The sequence below is a fragment of the Ruditapes philippinarum genome, unplaced genomic scaffold (assembly GCF_026571515.1).
Source record: "Ruditapes philippinarum isolate M1 unplaced genomic scaffold, ASM2657151v2 ctg3712_1_1_1_1, whole genome shotgun sequence".
Taxonomy (NCBI): domain Eukaryota; kingdom Metazoa; phylum Mollusca; class Bivalvia; order Venerida; family Veneridae; genus Ruditapes; species Ruditapes philippinarum.
Window position 1 is genome coordinate 34,485 of NW_026866645.1, and position 21,268 is coordinate 55,752.

Sequence of the window (21,268 nt, forward strand, 5' to 3'; positions counted from 1 at the left end):
AGGTGTTCGACCTGCCGTTATTTTGAAGGCGGGCCATATAAGATGCCTGCATTTGCGCCTTTGCCACCTTCCAGAGTTCAGGAAGCACTTCTTTTCTCAAGAGTTGGACTTGACTATTTTGGTCCACTGTCGATTAAAACAAAAGACGGACCCAAGAGAGTATTGGTGTGCCTTTTTACGTGTCTCCTTATCAGAGCTATTCATTTGGAGCTTGTACAAGAAATGTCTACGGAGGAATTCTTACTAGGATTCAAACGATTTATATCTCAAAGAGGAACACCTGCAGAAATTATTAGCGATAATGCCTCTCAATTCAAGGCAGCAAGTCAAACAATAAATAGTATATGGCGAAATGTGTGCCAAAGTCATGAAGTGCAATCTTACGTAGCCAATACTAGAATCAAATGGAAATTTATTGTGGAATTAGCTCCGTGGATGGGAGGAGCATACGAAAGATTAGTTGGAATCGTAAAACGATCTCTTCGTAAATCTCTAGGACATAAATTCCTGACCTTAGTACAAATGCAAACATTGTTGAAAGAAGTAGAGGCAACAGTGAGATCAAGGCCGCTTGTATATGTCACCGACGACATTAACTCGAATATTACACTTACACCTAACCATTTTTTGAGCCTTAACCCTAACTTGGGCATTCCAGAAATGGAGACAAAAAAAACAAAGACAGTGATTATTCACCTAGTGAGTGCACAAGTGATAAATTACTAGCAATGTGGAAAAAGGGACAAAATATTTTAAATGAGTTTTGGAGAATTTGGAGAGATGAGTATTTGATTAGTCTTCGTGAACGGATGCAGTCAGAACCGAAGTCAAAGAAAATACAATCCCATTATAGTGCTCAAAATGGAGATGTAGTTCTTATTAAAGACAATTTGCCACGCGGTGTTTGGAAAATGGGACGTATCTGTGAGTTACCTCAAAGTCGGGATGGGCAGATCAGATCAGCAAAAGTAAAAATAGCATCAGGAAAAGTTCTTGGCAGACCTTTGAATTTGCTATATCCGATTGAATGTAATAGTAAGAGATTTGCCGAAATTGATAAATGATCAAATTCGATCTTCACCTATTCAGTCGAAAGAGGAGCAAAGTTATCGCGCAGTTCGTAAAGCTGCAGCTCGTGCAAAGCAAAAGTATTAAGGAGATGATTACAAATGAATAATGATTCCTGAAGTGTTCTCTAATGAACAGTACATTGACAACAATTTATTTGCGTGCTAATGTGTCCTGATTTATAAATTCTTGACAGTTTTGGATTTAAAGTGATTATTGAACTGTTCTCTGGTGTATAATTTAATGTTTTTATGTGTGTGTTTTATGTGTCCTGTGATGTAAATTGTGCTAAATATAAAGGCTTACATATGATATGATGATCTATCTATTCTTCAAAAAGTGATGAAAGTGTCCAAATAAATTAGTGATTCCAGTGGCGATTATAGTGATGATATTGTTTCAAGTAAAAGTAATAAAGAAGATAATGATAAAAGTGCTGTTAAAGAAAGTGATAAAAAAGAAAGTGAAGTGATTGATAAAAAGGTGATGCAAATGATGATGACTGTGAATCAAATAGTGATTCAAGTAATATTGACAGAGATTCAAAAAGTGATTCAAGAAGTGATGAATTAAATAATTGTGATGGTCATAAAATTAAAGAGGATTGGAAAGCTGTAAAAGAAAAGAGGTAGAAGTAAAGTATAAAAGTGACATAGAGAGTGAATATGAATTTGTATTTAATGCAGATGATTAGATGGATGAAATTTATAACACTTTCTATTCAAGTATTCCTAGCGACGAGGAAGTTACTGGTGAAACCTGTTATAATATGAAAAGAAATGAAAAAAGAAAAGATGAGAAAAATTATGAAGATGACAAAAAACAATGCACAAAAACAGATACATTTGAATATGAGGAAGAAATGGATGAGGTAGAAAGTGAGACAGAAGTGCAAATTGGAAGAAGATGAAAATGATAGTAGAACAGCTGAAACAGGAAGTACAAGCGCCACAGAAGAAATTAGTGTGACAAACGATGATGATGTTGAAATTTTTAAATGTTGACATACCAGAAAACATAAGAAGAGTAAGAGTCATAAACATCAGTAATAGCTGAAGTAGTGTATACCTATAGAGGAGATGAACTAATACATACTGAACAGTATATGACTAATGATAGTTGGTTGTACACAGAATAGTAAATAGACTGATATAATTTATGTTTTACTTAGTTGTTACCGATCTTTTGTTACCTTAGCCTCCTTGCTGGGAGTGTCGTGAAATACACGATTATTTTGTTTATTTTATTATCAATGAATGAGCTATATGTTATTGCTCCTCGTCTTTGTACATAATAACTTCCCGCCAAAAATAAGAAAGGCGGGAAAATTATACTTCTATGCTTTGCTCCACGCCACACTTTCTCACTTTTCTTGCTTTTCTTGTAATGTTATATTTTGGCGGTAAATTAGCCTACATAAACACGCCCTTTCACAGCATTTGTTAGATTCGGACATTACAGTCATTGGAATATACACGGTGTGTTATGTTTAGTTGAAATGAGAATTATAAAGTTTATAAAAGGTTAGAAATTAAAAATAAAGTGTTTATTGAAAAAGAAATAAAAAAGTTTGTCTTCAATGTTGGTGTAAAACCTGAATCTCCACCACAATTTCCTACTTTACCTTGCAAGATAGGGGGCGTCAGTGGCCGAGTGGTTAAGGTCGTTGACTTGAAACCACTTGCCCCCTCACCGCTGTGGGTCGCGAATTCCGATAGGGACTTTGGATTCTTTCATGTGAGGAAGCTATTAAGCTAGCTTACGGAACGTCGGTGGTTCTACTCAGGTGCCCCCGTTCGTGCCTGAAATAATGTACATGGAAGGACACCTGGGGTCTTCCTCCACCAGTAAAAGCTGGAAAACGTCGCGATATGACCTATTTACTGTGTCGATGTGACGTAAAACCCCAAAACAAACAAAAACCTTGCAAGATGTAGTACTTAAGGACATATTTTTTCTTTTATTCTTTAAGCAACTGATGATATCTACCAGTAATAAACACACAATAAGCTGTGTCTCATTTGCAAATCCAAACACAAACCCATTCATACGGCTATGATCTATGAAATCTGATACTTCTATATTCAGAATATTCTTCACACGGTTTTTGACAATTTGCTTTTACAAAATTGCGATGCTACCCTACATCTGTCATGTTTTGCTTATTGGATTCGTTCAAGAAACATTTGCAGCATGCTTAAATCGTATGCTTGTTCCATTTTGATATAATATTAATCCCATGCAATAACGAAGAGATCGGATTGTTTATTTTTTTAATATTAAACCAAAAGATATTTAAAACGCGGAAAGCACTCTAAGTGCAAACAACTGCTCATCTTTCATAGTCACTGTTGATACCCTTTCATGATGCACATCGGAAAAATAAGCGGTCATGTTATTGTTGTTTTTTTTTAGAAAATAAACCTATGTACATAAAAGTACAAATTCCTTAGTCACGTTGTACAATTTTTATTAACAGTATAATAATTGTTAGGGGCCTATGGGAAATTGACATTTCAAAAATAGAGAGGGGTTTTATTATATTTTACAATGATGTATGGATATCGTATGCTATTTTACATGAAATTTTGTAGAACAACTAATTAATTGCTAAAACATAAACACCTGAACGTAAATGTTTTTCATTCTAATATCTCTGAAACTTGAGACAAGAGTACAGTTAGAAAACATTAATTAATGATTATTAAATTAAGTTGAAACGTAGAAAATCATCACATAGACAGAAGAAACATAAACGGTTACTGTTAAGTATGTTCATCTTATTCAAATAAACCTCGAGATCTATGTAAGATATCTAATTCATGACTTGTTGCATGTCAAGAAAAAAAGGGTGATGTTTTACTAATTAAAGACAAAATGATGAGGAAGTTAATATAATGTTTCTACAACAAGTAAGCGTATTTCTGTCACAATGACAGACGGGTAATAGCAAATAACATTAAAATTTAAACTACAAATATGCATAAACATATGAATATATTGTTTTATATATAATCAGAATCCTTTTAAGCAGATTGTGCTTTACTTTTATAAATGGAAATTTAGACAGTGTTTTTATTTATCTTAGAAATGAAATATAAAGTAAACTTATACGTTATTCTTGGATCTTAACACTAAAAGTGCATTTAATTTGTCAAAATAGATCAATCCTTTCCGTTTGTAATGGTATTGAAAGCATTTTCGAAAACTTAAAGTGCAATTAATGACTAAAACGCAAATTTTAGAACATAAAAGGGGGTCTAATAATTTACTAACTTAAAGTGCATTTTACGACATACCAGTCAATTTGTAGATGTAACGACAGGAATCAAAGTAGACAAGAAAAATCATTCTTAATAAAGTCTGTAGGAATAAAAAATATTTGTCTGAACATTAATTAATTAGCAAAATATTGCATTAAAATTGTACCTTATCAGCAAAATCCTTCAAAGTTAAACAATTAAAATTAGAGGAAGATTTTATGTAACAATTAGGCTAACAAATTGCCGTTTGGAGAAACGCTCCTAAAGTTGGCTTAGCCAGGATTTAAATATATAACAATGCAAGTACAATTTAGTGGTCTTGTGAGGTAAAGGAGTAAACAGTGCTTAATAAGTAAAAAATTTATAAAATTTGAGAAAGACGGGAAACCCCCAAAAAAAAGCCAAAAGACAAAATTGGGAAAAAGTTGGCAGGTTTGCTTTTATTGGGGGGTTTCCCTGGACGGTACTGGGCCAAATGCAAAATTTCAATTTTAAATTCCCAAATATTTAAAAACCCAACAATTTAAATTTTAATCAAACAAAAATTTTCCCTTTGGAAAAAGATTTCAGGGGATAAAGGGTAAAATTTAAAGTAATCAAGGGAAAAACGGTTTTAGTAAATTAGAAGCTAAAAAGTCCCTTCAAAGAAAATATTTTTTGGCTTTCTATTGTGCTAAATTTTAAGGGAAAAAAAAAGAAATAATTTAAAGTAGTCCTTATTTTAAAATTCCAAAAGTAAAAAATCGTTCAAAGAAATTTTTTGTTTTTGTAAAATTTTGTTCAGTGGGGTTTGGGTACAATTTCGCTACAAGAGTTGTGCTTCTTAACTTGTGACCATTAAACTTAAATGATTTTGCGAATAAAAAATTATGAGGTTATATAAGTTATCTGTGATATTTGATCGTAAATTCCTTTTCTGAATAATCAATTGATAATTTCCAAGAAATGTTGTGAAGTCATAGTTAAATTACCCTTGTGATCAGTGATCAGTATGTAATATTCAGTTTCATATCCGTTTGTAAAGTAAGTGCTTAGTAGTAGTGTTTAAATTGTTTAAAATAACAATCAATAATTCCGATTGAACGACACCATGCATATACGACAATAGAATCGGGAAACTAATGAACCACCTTATAAGATCCTCCATGGACAGAAAGTTTGAATTTAATCACGTTTGGATTTTAAATCATATCTCAATTTATTTAGAATACTTTAAAACATATTAATTTAGTTGTTTAATTAAGTAACACACTTTTATGATCAATCGCCGTATAAGAACAACCCAATGTTGTAAAGGTGCCCGGCTTACATATCCAACCATGATGTTGAAGGTCAAAATATAGTACTTAACCCGCCCAAAATAAGAAAATTTGCTGATGAAAAATAAAACAAATAAGTAATAACAATGTTATTATATTATTAAGTGACCTAAACAAATTTTGACATGACAATGACAAAAGGCAGAAATAAAACTTTTTCACGTTTTTTTTTTTAACATAACCACTGGCGTCCGCGCCGAAGCGCGGCGCCCTTTATGGAATGAAATCAGATTTTGTGAAAGGGCGACAGCAACTTCACGAGCCTTTTAGTCGGTCATAATAAAAGCCGATCACTCCGATCGGTATGAGGGTTCTTGATTATTATTAATTAAAAATGAAATGTCGCGATATGTACAATGAATAGCGAACTGGAGAATTTCGCAATGCAAACATTTTTAAATGAAAAAACCTTCTCCGTCTCTCCGGTTTTTTTATTTATCATTTTGTAGTACACAGTGGGTTATTATGGTATGTTAAAATAGAATGATGAGTTGATGACCTAAATTTTACATTCTGAAAATCTATTTATAGAGGGATGTACTCCTATCGGTAATTCGTCTATTTTGACCGGGATTTACTAATGACCGGCGAATAGTATCACAAGTCTCTCCCGGTTTTGGAGTAGATGTTTGATATTGTTACAGAACAGAACAAATATTTAAATATTTACAGATAAATAAGTTTTTTTTCCAAAATGAATGTTTGTCACTTAGTTTGGTTACAATAATTAATAAACATAGATCAACTCTTAAATAAACATGTCAGTGCTCTTCCTTGTCCATACATCATTATTACATATCAATTTATCTGATAGAAATATTTCGAGACATGAAAAAAACATTCCATATCTTTAATAAGAAATTAACGTTTGGCACGTAATATTCTACATTTCGTGATATCAAAACATACCAGTTCCGTTAATCTTAATTATAAGACAAATCAATTTCCCGTATGCAAATAGTGAAATGTTAACATGTCTGTCTTTAATACTTGATATACCCGGCCAATATATATTTATTTTCTAAAATGTAGACATATAAAAATTTAAATTGAACATTGACATTACATCTCATCAATTGTAAATTTTAGAAGTTCATGTTAGAAACATTGGATTCCTGACTGGAAATATTTGGAGATTTGTATACCATTAAATATAGGTCTGAATAAATATTTGTATGCATGTTTTCAGATCATTTGATCTATCTCTTTACATTAAATTAAAAGGTGTTGTACGAAAAACAGAAATTTACATACACAATTATTTAATTGTATAACATGTGAGGTTCAATTACGCGTAAAATGTCTGCGAAGGACTAGCCATCTGTGCAATGCATACCTTAGGAAGAGCTGAACAATAATGCTACCTAGACAAATGTCTTTTTAGTTCTGTGCAATTGATGAAATTAAAAGGGGAATCGTTACGACACGGAAAGTCCATTAGACTCGTACTTGTTGTACTAATTTTATACTGCGACAGGACGGGTACGATAGAGTCAATGTCGTAATGTGCCAGAAATCCGACACCAAGTGTCTTATTAATATTTTGCCAGTGTTGCTCGTAATGGTTTATCATAATGCCTTGAAGATTATTAATCATATCCCGATTAAAAGATATAAATAACAATCAATAACTCCGATTGAACGACACCATGCATATAAGACAATAAAATCGGGAAACTAATGAACCACCTTATAAGATCCTCAATGGACAGAAAGTTTGAATTTAATCATGTTTGGATGTTTAAATCATATCTCAATTTATTTAGAATACTTTAAAACATATTAATTTAGTTTGTTTAATTAAATAACACACTTTATGATCAATCGCCGTATAAGAACAACCCAATGTTGTAAAGGTCCCCGGCTTACATATCTAACCATGATGTTGAAGGTCAAAATATACTTAACCCGCCAAAAATATGACAATTTGCTGATGAAAAATAAAAAATATAAGTAATAACAGTGTTATTATATTATTAAGTGACCTAAACAAATTTTGACATGACAATGACAAAAGGCAGAAATAAAACTTTTTCACGTTTTTTTTTAACATAACCACTGGCGTCCGCGCCGAAGCGCGGCGCCCTTTATGGAATGAAATCAGATTTTGTGAAAGGGCGACAGCAACTTCACGAGCCTTTTAGTCGGCCATAATAAAAGCCGATCACTCCGATCGGTATGAGGGTTCTTGATTATTATTAATTAAAAATGAAATGTCGCGATATGTACAATGAATAGCGAACTGGAGAATTTCGCAATGCAAACATTTTTAAATAAAAAAACCTTCTCCGTCTCTTCGGTTTTTTTTATTTATCATTTTGTAGTACACAGTGGGTTATTATGGTATGTTAAAATAGAATGATGAGTTGATGACCTAAATTTTACATTCCGAAAATCTATTTATAGAGGGATGTACTCCTATCGGTAATTCGTCTATTTTGACCGGGATTTACTAGTGACCGGCGAATAGTATCACAAGTCTCTCCCGGTTTTGGAGTAGATGTTTGATATTGTTACAGAACAGAACAAATATTTACAGATAAATAAGTTTGTTTTTTTTCCAAAATGAATGTTTGTCACTTAGTTTGGTTACAATAATTAATAAACATAGATCAACTCTCAAATTTATTGGTTATTATAATACATTAACATACAATTCGGAAAAAAACAACAACAGTAGCATGTTTCATTTTATCTTTATGAGATAAAAACAATAAATATGTACAATAATTGAGAAAAAAGTACATTTTTATGGCATTAATATGACACTATCAACTTTGAAACATTTTATTTAATTTGTTATTCGTGTTTAGTAAAGATGCCGAGGAATTATTCAAAGTTACAAATTAGATTTTATGAATTATTTGATTGATTGATTTTGTTTGTTTGTTTTGGGTTTTACGTCACATCGACACATTATAGGTCATATCGCGACGTTCCAGCTTTACTGGTGGAGGAAGACCTCAGGTGCCCTTCCAAACATTATTTCAGGCACGAACGGGAACCTGAGTAGAACCACCGATGTTCCATAAGCTAGCTGGATAGCTTCCTCACATGAAAGAATCCAAAGTCCCTGTCGGGATTCGAACCCACAGCGGTGAGGGGCAATTGGTTTGAAGTCAACGACCTTTGATTGATTAATAATTTAAAACAAATGATAATTAAAAGAAAATTACTAATATACATCTACATGGTTTAAGAATAAACAATATCATATATTGAAAGATTAACCATAATTTACTGACTTTTTCCAGTTAAGTTTTGACTTTTAATCGTCGGTCAGTATGACAATAACAAGTAATATTCTTATCTCTAGCATGCCAATCAAAGTTCATAATGAACCATGTCTTTCGTCCGTTCATTCCGGTAAAAACCAATTAACCATTGAAAAGTTTATAAGAATATCTTGTCATCATATGTCTATTAGTTCATCTTCACTTTTTGCATTTCTTGCTTGGACCCCTTTGATGCTTTGCATCAATTCTTTTCTTGTTTACAATGTAATAGAGCGGCTCAGTGCTCGTGAACTTTTATACAAATTATCTTTTACTCAAATGACCTATACTGTATTGTCTCTAATATTTCTTTATTAAATCACACTTTGTTTTCCCTAATATAATCTAGATAAAGAATACATACTAGGTTATATATGTAACTCCAGTGATGTTTTATGAAATGACTAAACTAGATGTTTTTTCTTAAATTTTCATACAGGTCAATGTAGGCATATACCAATAACTTGTGTGCATCATTTTGTGCAACATTTCAGAGTGTTACCTCACTCAATTTGTCCAAATTTATAATTTTTATTTTTCAGAATCATCTAACAATGAAAAACGTTTAAAAGCCTTTACTTGTTATCAGGCTGATAAAGCACCAAATAGCCGACCGTTATTTTATGCTGGGTACATTTCTTTATGATATTTTTTCTTTTTTTCATTTTCCCCATTTTCCCAGTAACTGATGTAAGACAATCAATTGTCACTTTTCTCGAAATTTCGGCCATTGTAGATCGCCTTTAAAGAATATGTATGACCTCTAACATGAGTCTGAACATATATTTGTAGTATATTTGTACTTTTTACCTAGAAATAACTATACATTTATAATAAATAATTTACTCAGTAACTGTACGTTTGATGTACATTTAACTTATAATAATTATTTGATATTCAAAGAACCCTATACGTCATTAACTAATATGAAATATTAAATTGATGTACATAAGAACATCTGAAAATAATATTCTTAAATTAATGCATTCAATGAACTTAAGTTGTAATTAAATTCTAGTAGAAATCATTGTTAATGAAAGCTTTCTCGATATTTTACCGACAAGTGCCCAATACCTTTCCTTTCTAGAGAAGAACTAATGACTGTTATTATTACTTATATACGGTCCGTAAGGAATTACTAAATTACTTAACTCATAATCAACTGTTTACAAAATGAAGTACATTTTACAATTATACCATAAACAAGTCATTTATACATAGTATTGTATATTATGTATAATGATGTATTGCGGTCAAACGTCCGTTTTATCACGCAATAAAGTTATATGATTATCAGATTTTACCAACTTTGATTGTTTACGTTTACCGCATATTTTTATATCTTAAAAGTGCAATTAAATTGTTAAGTGAAAATTGTGTTAGAAAGAAGTTATCGAGCCTTTTTTATGTCTACAGAAACAGGTTTATCACATTATATGCTCCACCCACATTTTTGAATGTTTTAATTTTTGGTACGTGAGGGTAAATAATTTATTTGGCGGTTGATCTAAAGGTTAGGGTTTTTCGCAGAATTCAGTTAAAGAGCAATATAAATTTAAAGTGAATTAGGGATAAGCCTGTCCGTGCTCTGTCTTGCGCACTGTCCTACTTCTGTTTGGGGTCTTCTTGGGCTTCTTGTTGCTGTGTCGTGTGGGGGTTGCTTTCATTGAACGCCGCCTTTCCTTGTTGATATTGTTTAACAATGTTTAGTGACTGTCTCAGGATGTATGAAGTAAGCTGTCATTAAGGTTATTGGATTCAACATCCTTCCTCTAACTCATCATTTGTAATTATAAATAAATGACAAATAAAAAATAACATGTCAGTGTTCTTCCTTGTCCATACATCATTATTACATATCAATTTATCTGATAGAAATATTTCGAGACATGAAAAAAACATTCCATATCTTTAATAAGAAATTAACGTTTGGCACGAAATATTCTACATTTCGTGATATCAAAACATACCCTTTCCGTTAATCTTAATTATAAGACAAATCAATTTCCCGTATGCAAAAAGTGAAATGTTAACATGACTTTGTCTGTCTTTAATACTTGATATATCCGGCCAATATATATTTATTTTCTAAAATGTAGACATATAAAAATTTAAATTGAACATTGACATTACATCTCATCAATTGTAAATTTTAGAAGTTCATGTTACAAACATTGGATTCCTGACTGGAAATATTTGGAGATTTGTATACCATTAAATATAGGTCTGAATAAATATTTGTATGAATGTTTTCAGATCATTTGCCCTATCTCTTTACATTAAATTAAAAGGTGTTGTACGAAAAACAGAAATTTATTTCAGAATTTTGTATACACAATTATTTAATTGTATAACATGTGAGGTTTAATTACGCGTAAAATGACTGCGAAGGACTAGCCATCTGTGCAATGCATACCTTAAGAAGAGCTGAACAATAATGCTACCTAGACGAATGTCTTTTTAGTTCTGCGCAGTTGTGGAAATTAAAAGGGAAGCGTTACGACACAAAAAGTCCATTAGGCCCGTACTAGTAGTACATATTTTATACTGCGACAGGCCGGGTACGCTCCAGTCAATGTCGTAATGTGTGAGAAATCCGACACCATTGTGTCTTATTTATATATTGTCAGTGTTGCTCGTTATGGTTTATCATAATGCCTTGAAGATTATTAATCATATCCCGATTAAAAGATATATAAGGTCTGAGATGACCGACGATAAAACATCAAACTTGGGCATCAAATTTACGCTGCCAATTCTAACCAAAATAAGCTTTACTATATAAAAGTTGGCTATTTAAGTTTTTGAAACCAGAACTATGTCCGCTCAGCACGATACAAAATATCTCAAAAGGAAAATACAAAACTTTTTCAAAGATAAATTTCTTCAAAACAACTTGTTTTTCTAGTTTTTCTAGTTTCCAAAAGTCAACAAATGAATACATTGAAATTTAATATGTTTTATGACAGCGCAATGCCAGGTTTTACCATATTAAATCATGGTAAACTACAGACAGTTGCAAAGTCTATACTTAACAATTGTCATATATGTTTGTAACCTAACTTAACAATAAAGAATATTATATTGTTGTGTATGGTATAAATTTTATCAGAGTGAAAAACGGGCATACTACCAAGTCTTTGTTTTGTTCACGTGACATATTTCTGATATTGCTTGTGGAATTTGTAGACTTTTTCTTTATGTATACACTATATAATTTTTGAATAATGAATAGAGTGATTGCAAGACACGTCGGTTTAAAATGAAACCATCCACAGTAGGCGTTATTCCTATTTCTCGTCAGTCTACTTAGTTAACTTGATACATAATAATATGTGTTGATTTAAACCTGATACATCACATCTTATTTAATGTTAAAACTTACACAGAATACCGTGAAATATAATAAATGACAATACTTGCTGAATCATGTTACAACTGATTGTTTCTGTTGTTACAGCTTTGAAGTAATTGCTATGAAGTTAGTTTGTAATTATTAATGTAAATACTTAAGACTTAGTAGTACGAGTTTAATATAAAACGCTGTCCAATTAGTTATAATTACAAAAGCACGAAAACATAACAAGATAATAATTTCAACTGTCTTAAGGGATATTCCTTCCCCAGAGTTGATTTTGTTTCAATGTCGCGTATGCACAGGATAGTTTCTATTTTCTTCGGTTGTTTTTCGTTTAATGAACACAACTTTGTCAGTACAATTTGACTTTTTGTTATAACATTGAATGACTGTTTTCAGTGAATTTACGTTCGTTGTACCTTTCTTTGAATAATTGAAAAAAAAAAATAAAAAAACAACAACAATAAAACTAAACAAACAAACAAAAAACAACACTAAAACAATTGTTCACAGTCCTGTTAAATCGTGTTGGGCATGAGATATGTGTTATTAATTTGCAAAGCTTTAATTGAGGCTAAATATAACTACTAATTTATGCATTTTAAAACAGTAGGGTCAAATATCTCCAACAGGATAACACTGATACCTTCTATCTCATATAAACATGACTTATGTGTATTAGCACATTTTTTAAGGTTGATGTTAATGTGATTTTACAATAATGAGTTTCCTTCTACATGAGGAACATTAAATCATCAGCTAATAAGGTTTATTTGAGCATTTTTTTCTTCTTCACATGAAAACTTTATGATCAAGAAAAATGCGTTCTCTAAAAGGGGTTAATTTAGTTCAATGTAACGGTAGTTAACGTAATACAAATGACTGACTTAATCCTTTAATAAAAGCCATTCAAACAAATAGTACAAAAAACCTTTAGCCAAAGACGAATCTGACGAATTTGAAGATAAATTTGTAAATTGTGCATGAACTTTTAAATACTATGAAGCAGAATAATTTAAATACGAGCTGCAAAACATCAATATTATCAGCATATTAATTGTGTGAGACATCACAAGAAAAGATTGATTTTTATTACATTTCTCGGCATTTACTTGACAATGTTAATTTAATTTCTAATCAGTGATAAATGTAAGAGCAACATCAAATACAATGACTTTTTAAAGAAATAGCATGTTGAATATCAGGCTTAAAGCGTACAAAAGGGGGCATTGGCTCGATTCCGATAACGATCGCATGTGTCTGAAAGTATGCACCAGTTAGGCATCAAAGGTATCATCAGTAATTCAGGGTTTCTGTTTTACTCAAACGCATCAAATTTCTTAACGAAATTGTATCACATTTTTTAAGAAATAATATGTAGTTTAATAGTATAAAGTGTAACACCAGTACCAGGAGTTAATTCCGAGTATTTTTTTGGCATCCTAGAATATCCCAGTGGCAATTGCGGAGACCATAGAAAGTATAAATACATGTACGTTCTCGTGGCTGTTTTAAAGATAACAATCATTAAAATAAGAAACAGAATCAAAACGTCTCTTTATTCATGAAAAATCTTATTAAATAATCAGGGAAATCCGACAAAAATGAATCAAAATGTGTCAAAAAAACAATGGAGTTCATTATGCTACATTAGGATAAATGCTGCTTTTATAAAGGTGAATACCTTAAAGTCATAAAGCAACAGTATTATGTGTATTTGAAAAAAGAGCATGTTTAATTAACAGGGAAATAAAAAGTATCACTTGTAAAAGGGTTGTTATTATTTTGTAAGTTAGTTTTAAGTATATTTACGCCAGGTAATTAATGCCATTGACCTTATTTTACTTTCATTTCTCTATTTGCGTGTAGGGAACTATCTATATCTCGTATATGCTGAATTGGTAATTTGTATGATTACAAGAACAACATCATTTCAGTAAAGTAAAAGCAAAGATATTACCTTGGGTAGAGTAGTATAATTTTCATTATGACTTTATCATTATTATATTTGTTTTAGTTACTAGTATCATGTAAGAGAATTTGAATAAAATTCACCACAAACGTCAGATTTTAAAAAGGCGTTCTCTTTCACATTTAATTATTTATGTACGTTTCATTGTTTAATGCAGTTCACCTAGTTACAAAGTTTAATGTATTTCACCTAGAATATATATGCACGTTACATTGTTAAATGTACTTCACCAACTAGACTGCACGTTGCAATGATTAATGAACTTCACCTAGAATATATATACGTTCCAATGTTTAATGTACAATGACTCAATGTCGACAGTGATATAAAATCAACAAGTTTAAAAGAAGCTAACTGACATCATTCTCATCAAACATTAAAACATTGAATAACATATACAAAGCTTCAACTTGGAAAAAAACATCTGATATTTGTTTAAACAGCGTCTATCCCGGTAATGTAATGGATAGACTATCACATAAATAAATACTTTAACGAAAATGTCTTTTTCTAACTTTCTTACTAGACTGGTACATGGTATAGCTAGCAATGACCACATATGTCCTATTTCCTCCATTTGTTTTATTATGACTTAATTTGTTAATGTACACATCATGATGTCACAGACCTTACCCTTAAGTGCTTAATGGACATAAAAGATGACAGGATCTTTATTAAGTGAAGGTAACATACAAAATTTACAGAAAATTTGAATACTAGTATGTCAGTTACTTATTTTCTGTACGGCTTTATAATCTGACAATCACAGCGAAAACAATAAACAATTATTAGACTGCAAAGCCGCCGAGTCTTATATGATTTTGAATAAGATGCAATATTTACTGCAGAATGACATGCTATATTTAGCGAGTCTTCAATAAAGACACAAGTACAAAAAAAAAAAACATTCACTTACACCAGCTTTACACTTCATGACCAATTTTAAATTTCTGGCTTTATTGCAAAGCATTTTTATTTACATTTTCTTCAAATGGAAAGACAATAATTTCTTATCTTCGTATACAAATAATAGACTGTGCAACTGTTTGTATCTTACCGAGATTTAATATCGTGGAACCAGGCTAAAATTAGATCATTAGTAAAGACGTTGTCTCCACCTAAAGAGGTACGGTTTCGGATATGGGCAATCGCATATTCGGTTAGGTAGCATTTTATTTGGCTCTTCCAAAGGTATACAGTGCACAGCTGGCCAATGTTATTCGCAGCCATTTCACGCGTGATTGAACCTCGCATGCTTAACAATTAAACAATTTTAAAATACGTGAAAACAAAATTTTGAACTAATTTCTGTTTTTCGTACATACAACTGTTAACATTAATGTAATAACAAAGAAAGCAAATGCATACAAATTATTGATTCAGACCTACATGTAATTGTATGCAAATCTCTAAATATTTCCAGTCCTTGCAGGTATCCAATGTTTGTAAAGGGAAGTTCTATTTGTTTTCATTTTACATGAACTTCTCAAATATAAAAGCGATGAGCTGCAATGTCAATATATAATTGAAAATTTTCTCATCACGTCTACAGTTTAGAAATATATATTGCCCGGATATATCAAGTATTAAAGACAGACATGTTAACATTTCACTATAACATACGGGAAAATGATTTGTCTTATAATTAAGATTAACGGAAATGGTATGTTTTAATATCACGAAATGTAGAATGTTACGTGCCAAACGTTAATTTACAATAAAAGATATGAAATGTGTTCATGTCTAGAAATACACGTACCTATATCAGATAAATTGATCTGTAATATTTATAAGGAAAAGCACTGACATGTTTTTGATTTTATATGTCATCTTTATAATTACAAAAGATGAGTTAGAGGAAGGATGTTGAATCCAATAATGACAGCTAACGTCATACATTTTGAGACAGTCACTCAAGTCACTTTAATATTATATTGCTCTTTAACTGAATTGTTTGAAACCCTTACTTTTAGATTAACTACTGCTAAATAAATTTATTTACCTTCACGTATCAAAAATTAAAACACTAAAATTGTGGGTGGAGCATGTAATGTGATACTTTGTTTCTGTGACACGAAATAAGGTTCGATAACTTTTTATACAATTTAATTGCACTTTTAAGATATAAACAGTATGTAGTAAACTTACACAAAGTCTGATTATCATATAACATGCATGAGTCATAAAACGGACGTAGGGGCATTTGACCTAAATACAACATTATATACATGTATATTATGCAATTATATGTATAAATGTCATGTTTATGACATTGTAAAATGAACTTCATTTTGTAAACAGTTAATTATAAATATTTTTTTTAGAAAAAACCTTCCAAACATCATATTGATTTGTGATTAGTAATCATAACCATCGTAGGTTTGATTCTAGAAAAGGAAAGATGTTCAGTCTTTATGAAACACGGTTCCAGATATGAATATACAAGGCAACAAGAAAAAATAACAGAGGACATTTGAGCCACGCCATGACAAATCCAACATAATGCGTTTGCGACCAGCATAAATCCAGACCAGCCTGCGCATCCGCACAGTCTGGTCAGGATCCATGTTGTTCGCTATCATTATCTCTACTTGTTATAGGTTTTATAAGCGAACAGCATGGATCCTGATCAGACTGCGCGGATGCGCAGGCTGGTCTGAATCCATGCTGGTCGCAAACGTATTATATTGGTTTTTTCATGGCGATGCTTATTTTATTTTTCGCCACAAATCAGAAATATCTGGAACAAAAGTGATCACTAGGAAGCATTAAAAACAGCTTAATGACATAAAATTGCAGACTCGGTTTGACTGAACTGCAGAAGTCTAGCAGGAAGAGAAAATGATATGAGAAACACAAATCATTTGTTATATTATGAAATGTGTTACCTCTATATTTTAACTGTGTATTTGTTGGCAAAATTCAAAGTTATAAATATAATAAAAATGAAATAAAGATGAAATTTTATGATGAAACCAGGTTGCAAAAGCTCGTCAACACATATCCGTTTTCCATTTAAGTAACCCGAGACATACAATTGTGTTAAGGTGTATTGCGCGTTAAATTTATAATTTCCTATTAATGTAAAGAGGTTTTACGGGGCAATTTGCATGTTAAGAGTTTCGAAATAGAAAAAAAAATATCAACGAGAATGAACATATTTGCGTGATATAAAATGATTGGAATGGCAAAATGAAAAACAAAATTGAATTGCCTCTCTTTTTTTTCATGCAAATAACTGATATTTCTGTTCATTGAATATAAAAGCTCAAGTGTAAAATATTTTATAAACGTATGTGTGTGGGAGTCGGGGGTTGGTTGGGTCAGGGAATAATATATGCATCCGTTCAAATATAAAACGTAACAGTAAATTTGTAATTATACACCTAATTGGAAACTATAGAATATCACAAATGCAATGTTTATAAAAAAAACTGTTAGAAGGACAAAAGCCTGCCGCCAAAAACTTACCAGCAAATCCGTAGTAAATGTTAAATAACTTGTAGAAGTGCAAGTTCCTAATACAGTTTCGGCTACGTTTAACACACGTAATTCTTTACAGTCTAAAGATTTCGCCGCACTGATTAATTATTATGCTGACCTAACAATAAATGAGTCCGAGTATTGGAAGGACAACAACAAAAAAAGACAAAAAAAAAAATTAACAAAACGATAATCATACCTGATCTTGCTTGATTTACTTAAAGACCATGTAACTCAATTTTTGTTTTATATCATAGATATAATGCCCAAATGAAGATTTATCAACATTGTAAGTTCCAAAATCATTATTTGTAAAGATATTACCGAATTTACATTTAATTAATGGAGGTTATTAGAAATTTATTTTCTAAGTCTGAGTCAAACTTTTCAATAAGAAATAAATGCATATATTTGAATATTTACATATAATTACATATAATATGGACAAATATATATTTGCAGTGCACATCTTACATATTCTTCGATGTTTGAAAATTGTTTAAGAGGCATGATTATATACATTTATAAAATTTCACTTAAGTGTGGTTACAACTTTAACAACCTTAATACATACATGATCTTGAATTTTCAATTGTTATGAAAATACTAAATGTCCTCGAACAAACATCGTTCATACAGTGGATCAAATAATATAAGATATTAAGAAATTGATTAGAAATTATAACGAATACTCTACCTTCGTCACATTAAAATGTAACGACTTAAGTAATACGATTTTTTCAGGTGCATTTACAATGTTATACAAAACATTTGAATTTACTCTTATTATTGCATTTAGAGAACCTTACATAACAAAACTTAATTTATTGCAAAATAAATGTTTTTATGGTCACTTACAAGTTTGATGGTGGGTTTCATTAGGTCTTTAGTCATAGGTCGAAATATATTGGGTTCGAAAAAGCCGTACTAGTAAGTACACTAAGTTTATCGTTATGAGTAAATACAATGTGATAATTTATGCTGATTAAGTCCGCCATTTTAGAAGAAGAAATAATTCATAACAATTTTCAATAAATTGCTTTAATGCACGGTAATTATACTTTATTTGATCGCTCATTAGTCCAGGAAGGTTACAACTGATCCGGCAATAGCTGACACTGTAGGAATGTTTACCACAGTTTGGTATTTTGACCGTCTTTGTTTTCACGTTTTGTAAACAAAGGAATTTGTGTATTGGACTACGCTTTGCGATTGGATTACTGCATAATGTGTATAAAGACAACGATGGTTGATTAACTCTTCAATTCTATGGTGAAAAATGTGTATACTAATATTAGGAACATCTCACATACACTGGTTGGAACGATTTCTTCGACAAAAGGGCAACAATAACAATGTTTTTAACGTTGGTGGCGATGCTAGCCCAGAAGTACATTTCCGAAGTATAAGTGGAGGAAAAATTTGTAATAAACACCACGTTAACTGTTGGGAACTGAGTATATCAGAACTGCGTCCAAAATATTTAATAATTCAATTAGGTGGAAACGATATTGATTCGTCTAAAATGGACAGTGCATCATTAGAACTTCTGGTTTTGCGAATAGTGAACATTTTCGCAACATTTCAAGTTCGATACAACATTGCGGAGGTTGTGGTGTTGCAGTTCATTCCAAGACCTAGGCCACGTTATATATCGGGAGATACCTATGGTGAATTGGTGCACAAAGCCAATATCATGCTCAAAGGGGAGCTATCAAAATTTCCTCGAATACTTTATTGGAAGATCAAGGGAATAAAAAATCCAACAACAAACATCTTTAGAGACGGTGTTCATTTGAATTTTGCTGGCATGATAAGATATTACAAAAACATTCGTGGAGCTGTTTTGAAGCTATTAAAATCATAATTTCCTGATCAAGTACGTGATAAGTACATACCAACAAGTGAAATGTGGAAAACTGTGGATCTCAAGTGAAGACGACAAATATATACTTTACATTTTAGTCCCAAAGTGAACTTAAGACGTATACTAATTTTGGTTGAATGTGATAGTTATAGTATCAAATTATTTGAAGGACTATGTTTGCACATTTACTTGACAATTTCTAGCGAAATGTTTGTTTTTTATTACACACATAATGTTTGTGCATATAATGCTTTTATTGATGGCTTTGATGTAGTTAGTTTTTAATGATGCCTTAATTTTAAGGTGGTTTATTCGACTTTAGTGGTAAAGTTCGTAAGATTTAACAGTTTGTTAAAGTCCTTAATTGTAAGGATATTTTAGTTTAAACACGCCTTAATTTTAAGGTAGTTGTTTAATGCTAAATAGTTTTTAGTTACATACACCTTAATTGTAAGGTGACAATTTTCAAAAGAGTTGAAAATATTTTCTAAGTTAATGTTCCTTAATTTTAAGGAATATGAGCTATAGCTTTACACCTTAATTGTAAGGTGACACCTTAATTGTAAGGTGACAATTTTCAAAGGAGTTGAAATCATTTTCTAAGTTAATGTTCCTTAATTTTAAGGAATATGAGCTATAGCTTTACACCTTAATTGTAAGGTGACACCTTAATTGTAAGGTGACAATTTTCAAAAGAGTTGAAATTATTTTCTAAGTTAATGTTCCTTAATTTTAAGGAATATGAGCTATAGCTTTACACCTTAATTGTAAGGTGACACCTTAATTGTAAGGTGACAATTTTCAAAGGAGTTGAAATCATTTTCTAAGTTAATGTTCCTTAATTTTAAGGAATATAAGCTATAGCTTTACACCTTAATTGTAAGGTGACACCTTAATTGTAAGGTGACAATTTTCAAAAGAGTTGAAATTGTTTTCTAAGTTAATGTTCCTTAATTTTAAGGAATATGAGCTATAGCTTTACACCTTAATTGTAAGGTGACACCTTAATTGTAAGGTGACAATTTTCAAAAGAGTTGAAATTAATTTCTAAGTTAATGTTCCTTATTTTTAAGGAATATGAGCTATAGCTTTACACCTTAATTGTAAGGTGACACCTTAATTGTAAGGTGACGATTTTCAAAAGAGTTGAAATTGTTTTCTAAGTTAATGTTCCTTAATTTAAAGGAATATGAGCTATAGCTTTACACCTTAATTGTAAGGTTGTCAGAATAATCACAGTTTTACTGTACATAGTTTTTTTTTTTTTTTTTTTTTTTTTTTTTTTTTTTACAACGAGTCAGCGATATACCGAAGTGTATCATATAGAGGATATTTGTTTGTTTGTGTGTAAGATGAAATTTTATTTCATCGAGTGGGCTTTAAAAACAGTATTCTCACGAGTGGCGTAGCCACGAGTGAGAATACTGTTTTTAAAGTTCACGAGATGAAATAAAATTACATCTTACACAACAAACAGACAAATTTTCTTTTTATTTTATGCTTTAAAACAAGTTAAAACGGAATTTCCATAATTTTAACGTTGATATTAAAATCTGTTTCCCCCGTTGAGAGCCCCATTTAGAGGGAATTTCTCATTAAAAACAAGAAGTCTTGAGCTGCAAAATAAGTCCGCCAATGAAGGTTAAATGAATGTGATATTTAT

The 21,268-nt window shown here is 31.2% G+C and overlaps 3 protein-coding genes across 3 annotated transcripts; all 3 read left to right on the plus strand.

The window, feature by feature from the left end:
• The first annotated feature begins 42 nt into the window (after positions 1-42).
• LOC132733210 (uncharacterized) lies at positions 43-726 on the plus strand. Its single transcript, XM_060719811.1, has one exon. The coding sequence runs from the start codon at positions 43-45 to the stop codon at positions 724-726; it is 684 nt and encodes a 227-aa protein (XP_060575794.1).
• A 2-nt stretch (positions 727-728) lies between these two features.
• LOC132733211 (uncharacterized) lies at positions 729-1,978 on the plus strand. The gene is made up of 3 exons (XM_060719812.1): positions 729-924; positions 1,552-1,696; positions 1,795-1,978. The coding sequence occupies exons 1-3, from the start codon at positions 729-731 to the stop codon at positions 1,976-1,978; spliced, it is 525 nt and encodes a 174-aa protein (XP_060575795.1).
• Positions 1,979-18,556: 16,578 nt separating this feature from the next.
• On the plus strand, positions 18,557-20,893 carry LOC132733203 (uncharacterized). The gene has a single exon (XM_060719802.1). The coding sequence runs from the start codon at positions 19,018-19,020 to the stop codon at positions 19,603-19,605; it is 588 nt and encodes a 195-aa protein (XP_060575785.1). The 5' UTR covers positions 18,557-19,017; the 3' UTR covers positions 19,606-20,893.
• Positions 20,894-21,268: the final 375 nt, after the last annotated feature.